The sequence below is a fragment of the Alosa pseudoharengus genome, unplaced genomic scaffold, assembly GCF_046254945.1.
Source record: "Alosa pseudoharengus isolate Yale_2024_CS ecotype anadromous, Long Island Sound unplaced genomic scaffold, YU_APseudo_1.1 YU_APseudo_1.1_scf_3, whole genome shotgun sequence".
NCBI lineage: Eukaryota > Metazoa > Chordata > Actinopteri > Clupeiformes > Clupeidae > Alosa > Alosa pseudoharengus.
Genome location: NW_027468718.1, coordinates 8,653,240 through 8,660,576, shown reverse-complemented (window position 1 = coordinate 8,660,576; position 7,337 = coordinate 8,653,240). Strand labels below are relative to the sequence as shown.

General features: G+C 39.9%; 1 protein-coding gene across 1 annotated transcript in view; it reads left to right on the top strand.

The window, feature by feature from the left end:
* Window positions 1–5,200: 5,200 nt before the first annotated feature.
* Window positions 5,201–7,337, top strand: part of LOC143100135 (OX-2 membrane glycoprotein) — a 23,547-nt gene continuing 21,410 nt past the window's right edge. The window contains exons 1-3 of the mRNA XM_076263082.1: window positions 5,201–5,391; window positions 6,391–6,466; window positions 6,691–6,766. Of these exons, the coding sequence (XP_076119197.1) occupies window positions 6,697–6,766 (70 nt within the window). The 5' untranslated portion in view covers window positions 5,201–5,391; window positions 6,391–6,466; window positions 6,691–6,696. The remainder of the gene's footprint in view (window positions 5,392–6,390; window positions 6,467–6,690; window positions 6,767–7,337) is intronic.

Below are 7,337 nucleotides of genomic sequence, written 5' to 3'. Positions count from 1 at the left end.
GCAGAAAAGACTATAATAATAAAAATAGACATATTTATAAAACCATGTAACTATTTACCATTAAAAATAGACCTTAAATGTGGTTATTTGTAACATGCTATGGTTTTTAAAGCCAAATCCCTATAATTTAAAGACAGGTTGTAATAGCTAACTGGGAATTTATGAAAGCATACTTGGCAAATGTTATTGAAGACGTCATTAAAGGAATGCATCATGGTCTGAAACATTCATTAACAATGTTACCATCCAAAGATACATTTAGAACGGTGAAAACAAGAACATAACAACAAGAACCTTATTTAACAATTGTTTAGTTAAGGCATAACTTGGATGATTATAACAACGCATAACTATCCAAAAATGTTTTATCACCAAGTGAACTGTCCACGTATGTGACAGGCCAGCAGTAGGCTATGGCTGATTGTTTTCTGTGCTAACGTTACCAGTTAGCCACGAGTAGCCTATTTGTCTGACTATGTAGCATTCAGTAGCCTACACTAGCCTTACCATCTTGTTTTGGAATATGAATTTTTGGAGCTGGTCTTCCTGCTTTGATAAACATTCATTGTGCATCAGTGTATTCACAGTGTATTTGAATGTATAAAAGATTTGAGATTGTCCTCTGATTCCATTGTACAGTTTATTTCACGAGCAAACAACAAACAAGCTTTCCGTTCAACACAAGATTCGTAGACTGCAGATAACGTTCTTGAACCGTTGCCGCTAAAAACAGCACCCCCTATCGCAATTGAAAATTACTGTACGGAGGAGCTTCCTCCCTTGGCCATTGAAAACGACGTGATTCACGAGCCGCTGGGGTCCGAGGTGTTTATAATGGACTTCAATGAGGGGCTTGAGGAGGAAGCTCCTCCATACAGTAATTTTCAATAGCGATAGGGAGTGCTGTTGGCATTTTGACCTAGGGGAACGATTTTGTTCATTCAAAGTGTTAAAAATAGTAATATTAACAGTAATTTATCAGATTAGTAATTCACTTTATATATTTTTTATTTTTCTTTGAAATTTTAGGGAGGGTGTTCCTCCCTTTCCTCAATGAAGGAGCCTCCTCTGCTACACACCTATAGTTACTGAAACATGTAAGGTTCATTTAGTAAATGTTATTTTGAAGTGTTAAAAAACATCGTTGTTTTAGAATGTCTGAACAAAAGTGGTGATAATTGGGGGTGTTACGATATAGGCACTGTTCTATTCCTCGTCCACATTATTAGTCAAACTCTCAATACCCGTTATAACGTAATAGTCTGGTCAGTTTGGGGCAAAAATGGGGTCAAGGCTGCAAATTATGATTAACATTTGAGCCAATGTTTTTCTGTTCATTTAGGGCCAAATAAAGAAAAAAATGCAAGGAGCCCAAAAAGTTAGGTGGGGGAAGGCCCTAAAACGGCCACGCCCACTTTTTAAACCTGGAATTCTGTATCTCGGCTCCTGAAGGTCGCAGAGAGTTGGTTTTTGGCTTAAAAGATGCGGAAATGCCACATTTATATTAGTGTTATTAAGAAACATAGGCCCTAAAACTTTTAATTTCTGAGATATTTGTGAAAAACCTTTTTATCACTGAATCAATCAGCGCCCAAGCCACCTTTTTCTGTAAATCTGCTCATAAAAGCCATGCAGTTTGTTTGGGCAAAAGCTCTAACTCTACTCATGGGGCATACTAGTGCTTAAGTTGATTAAGGCTCTTTGTTAGAAGATGAGGACCCCAACAACCTTCTAAGAAACAATGTAAACAAAGTGAAATTCCAAAAATGATGAGGTTTTTGTAAGGTGACAGCAGTTATCACACGTGATGGAGACCATGGAGCGCCTGGTCTTGTGCATACTAAGACCCCAGATACGCCATGCACTAGACCCGCTACAGTTTGCATACTAGGAGAAAGTGGGCGTGGACGATGCCATCACATATCTCTTACACAGGACGCATTCTCACCTGGACAAGGGGAAAAGTGCTGTGAGAATCATGTTCTTTGACGTCTCTAGTGCTTTTAACACCATCCAACCCCTCAGACTGGGTGACAAGCTCCTGCAGATGGGTGTGGACGCTCACCTGGTAACCTGGATTACAGATTACCTGACCGAGCGACCACAGTTCGTCAGACTTAAGAACTGCCTCTCTGACACTGTGATCAGCAGCACCGGAGCTCCACAGGGAACAGTGCTCTCTCCAGTCCTGTTCACCCTGTACACGTCAGACTTCTGCTACAACACAGAGTCATGCCACATGCAGAAGTGTTTGGATAATACTGCAATTGTGGGGTGTATCAGGGATGGGCAAGAGGAGGAATACAGGAGCCTGTTGGAGGAATGGTGCAAACTCAACCACCTACAACTCAACACTGCTAAGACCAAGGAGATGGTGGATTTCTGGAGGTCTAAGCCTGCTCTGCTGCCAGTCACCATTGAGGGGGTCAATGTGGAGGTGGTAAACACTTACAAATATCTACACCTGGACAATGAACTGGACTGGTCATTCAACACTGAAGCACTCTACAGGAAAGGGCAGAGCAGGCTGTACTTCCTGAGGAGGCTGCGGTCCTTCAATGTCTGCAGCAAGCTCCTCCTCTGGATGTCTTACCAGTCTGACTCTGTTGTTGCCATTGCCTCTGCTATGCTGTTGTATGGGGAGGAAGCACTAAGAAGAGGGATGCTGGGCGACTGGACAGGCTGGTAAGGAAAGCTGGCTCTGTTGTGTGAGCTGAACTGGAGTGCATCACTTCAATATCAGACAAAAGGACCCTGAACAAACTAATCAACATCTTAGACAATGACTGTCATCCACTCCACAGCACCATCATAAAGCAGAAGAGCTTGACCAGTTGGAGACTACGCTCACTGGCATGCACAACTAAATAATAATAATAATACATTTTATTTATAATGCACTTTTCATCAGAAGATCTCAAAGTGCTACAGCTTAAAAACACACACATAAAAAGGTGAGCAGTTTAAGAAAAAAGAAAAGGTTTTAAAAAAACATCTAAAGGGGACCAAAAGCTTTGCTAAAAAGAAATGTCTTAAGACCTTTTTTAAAACAGTCAGTGGATTGTGGTGCCCTCAAGGTGTCAGGGAGGGCTTTCCACAGACGTGGGGCAGCAGCACGTCTGTGGAATGCCCTCCCTGACACCTTGAGGGAAACTGACAAACTGAGGAAGTCATTTGTCCCCAGGGACATACTACTCTTCAATGCTTCAAGAAAGGGAAGTGAAGAGATCGACTTCTCTGCTTAGTCTATCTGCCTCTCCACCCTCTTCTACACTTTTATGACCTCCTATAACAATGTTGTGTACGGACTGTCCACTCACCCACGATGTTACTGCTTACACTGTCTACACTGTTTACAGGCTATACTAGCCCACATGCACAACCCCTCCCTCCACTGTGGACTGTGGTCTAACTTCATACTTGACCAATGGCTGATATCCTATCACTTCAAACCTATCCTTGCACTGCTGCTATAATTCTTATATTACTATGTTTACATTTATCTCTGATATTGTCCATATTTAATGCTGGTCTCTTGACTATCCCTCCACTGTTGGACCTATTTGCACTATCACCATGACACACACCTCATAGAGCACCTTACCACTGAAACACAGGGTCAGTCCCTGCCCTGTTACGCAAGAGATTCATGCTTAAACATCCTTCGTACATTCATGTGGATCCTTGATTTATCTTTTACTGTCCTTATTAGTGGAGTTGTTATTTTATCATCCTGTTTATGTTGTAGTGTACAGTATGTTGTGATGTCTTAAGTTGGGACCTTGAATTTCCTCTTAGGGGATCAATAACGTATATCTATCAATCTATCTGTTATGTACTTTCCTCCAAGTTCCTGTGGTGGATTTAAAAATGAAAACGTTGCACACATTTACATGACATTTCCATGTCAAGCACATGCCAGTTCAGTCAAATGGAGATCATCAAATCAGGGAACAGCAGAACTTTGGGGGCCTCAGCAGAACACTGATTTTTTAGTACACAAGTTAAACACAAATATAGTCTGATAAACAATACAGTTGTTTCGAACAAAAATTCAACAGTAGAGGTCAACTACATTTCTTCTATCCCAGATTTATCTGATCCATCCAAGTTAGTTTGGTAACTCAGAATAAATTCCATAGATTTAGGTGGTTCTCAAAGCTAAAATACAGATTTTTGCGACAGTTCAGCGACAGTTCTTATTAATTTTTTGCATCAATATTTAAAATAAATTAAGGTCATTTAGGGAGTTTGGTGGTTCATAACATTGATATAAGATGAGATTCATACCTAATAAAAACTTAATATGATTCTCTACAACCTTCAGGAGCTGATACATGAAACGTGGCCTTATGCTTGTTCATAACACTAATATAAATGTGGTGTTTCTGCATCTTTTAAGCCCAAAACCAACTCTCTGTGACCTTCAGGAGCCGAGATACAGAATTCTGGGTCTAAAAAGTGGGCGTGGCTGTTTCAGGGCCTTCCCCCACTTAATTCTTTTGGCTCCTTGCATTTTTTTGTTTATTAGGCCCTAAATGATCAGAAAAACATTGGCTCAAATGTTAATCATTTTTTGCAGCCATTTGCCCTAAACTGACCAGACTACAACACCATCAGGCCGTTTTTTAAAAGTAAATGCTCCAATCAATGATCCAGGCAGCATGTTTTCTTCTCTCTCCTTCATTTTACAGTCTAATTTTTACTGATTAGAACGGCTCGGGGTCAAAGGTCATACGGAATCGATTAATCTGCACTAATTTTTTTAATCAGTTATTTTTTCTCAAATTAATTAATCAAAATGAATCAGTTATTTTGACAGCCCTAATACTGTGACACAATTGACTGTTGATTTCAAATGTCAGTAACCTTTCATCGGTATCATGGACAATGCCTTTAACTCTAAACAAATTATTATATTGATTAAATAAAACAAAAACTCTACACACTGTTATGTAAAACGTGATTATTTTTAGGAGACTATTTAGGACTGTTTAACTTATGGTCAAAGCTAGTACAGCAAAATAAATAAAATAAGGAGCATGTTGTTGATGAGGTCCATGAAACTTTGAATCCCTGATTCTTGTCAGAGCATTTTTCTTGTCAGTTTCTGTGTCTTTCGGTGTCTAGATCTTAGTCATATGCCTAGGGGGTGAGGGTCCAATAGGTAGACTCAGAGCCGTATATGTAGACTACTTGTCATACGTCATTAGATCACTGGAATCGTAGTGTCCACTAGGAGGCGCTATTGACATATGTATCAGTTGGTCTTCTCCTGGCGCTTAATCCAGTTGATGTCTAGTATGGGTCGGCTCAATTCACTTCCCTGCCTGGAGCGTCCAGCCCGCATTCCGCCTTTGCTGTTGGAGAGAGTAGGTGCACAAGTGGGAGGTAAGTTGACTGGTGTTTGATAAGATATCCAATTGTCTACGTTTAGTGTCCTGTGCATAAAAAATGCTAAATACATTTAATTGAAAAGGAAAATTGCAGTTTCATCCGCTTGTAGAACAGTAGCCTAGGAAATTGACTAGGCTACATTTCTAATCAAAATCACTTAGCCTATTGCAGTTTCATCCGCTTGTAGAACAGTAGCCTAGGAAATTGACTAGGCTACATTTCTAATCAAAATCACTTAGCCTATTTTATAGGCACAAATATATTGTTGTCACTTACATCTGTGTAGGTTATGTTCGTTCTGCGCTACCGTGCGTTTACATGTTTATATTTTTTCTAGTTTAAAAAGCAGGTAGATATGTAATTTTAGCCCTACACGAAAATAATACTTAATACAATGGACTAACGTTACCGATGAAATCTTGAGTTTATCGACATGTTCCATGTTGAACATTCCGTGGTCCTTAGACCCATTCCCTCCTGCGTTTTCTGTGATCTCAGAATTAGAAATATTTTAATTTGCTACGAGACTCTGAAAAATAGCAGACCAAGCTCGACAATAACGTGTCGCGCCTGAGTTTATAGCCTACCCTCCTTTCTCTGACTATACAATATGAATACAAATAAATAGTTGAAAGGCGTAGGGCCTACATTTTTTACAATATGTGTAAAGTTCAGCTTCATGCAAAGTCTGCATAGTCTTAAAAAAAACTGTCAGAATAGTTAATACTAAAAGAAAAGTTATAAAATACTCAGATATCACACACTTTAGCCAGGCCTATGTGACATCTCACTGATGTATGATTTATATCAATGTTGGAATTAGACAGTAGTCAAAGCTTAGGTTATATAATATCCACATGACTGGCATACATCACATATCAGTTAAAGTGATGTGTACCACATGATGATGATGTTGACATTTCTCCTGGCTGCATCCACTGTGCTTGTGTGAAAGACATCTCAAGGTTCTTACAGCATTCTGGTCTTCCACAGGGAAGATCGCAGCTGTAAGATGACGCTGGCCTGATATTTATCACTGTATATCTCTACAGGAGAGCCATCTTGGGTTGTGAGTTCTGAGTCTTATCTGGCTGTATAGAACAATGAATATCCCTTAACATTTCCACAAAGACACATTGCATCCTTGTCCAATTTATGTAATGTTGTGTTACAGTAATGTGTTAATGTTATGTATCAGCTGTTGAATGGCTCCTATAGCACAGGGGACTTAACACACCCTGTCCTATGTATATTTCAAATCAGTGCAATGTAATAGTTTGTTTTTTGTTTTAGGTAAAGATGCTGAAGGTGACCCTAGCAAGATGCTTGCAGCTGTGTGTCTCTGCAGTCCTGGTGTCCAGACTTGAAGGTGTGCTGATGCAGTAGGCCTACTTGTGAAATGTGGAATGGAAAGAATGACATATGATATATAAATATAGAGCTATGGCGTGTATGCTAACCAGCTATGATGGAGCAGATTGGAGTGCTGAACCTTATGCAGCACAGAGTAAAGTCTTTGTGTCTGTAGGGAGGAGCTACAGTATATGAGGACAGAGATTTTTTTATGCACACCTTTAGTCACCACTCCCATGGATGTACAGTACAGTAGATCATGGCCCATGCAAAAACCATTAAGTTGTGAATTCGCCAAAATGATCAATTGATACAATGCAATCAGAGTGCATATGACAGCTTTTTGCCAATGTTAGATGATTGTTGGTTTGTTGTGTTCCTGGGCTGAGCTGTAATTGACTGAACTCTGTTGGTTGTGTTGTTGTGTTGGTTGTGATTCTGCTTGACTGAGTTGTGATTCTGCTTGTCTGAGTTGTGATTCTGTTTGTCTGAGTTGTGATTCTACTTGACTGAGTTGTGGTTCTGTTTGTTGTTGTATTTGCCGGACTGAGTTGTGCTTGACTGAGTTGTGCTTGACTGAGCTGTGC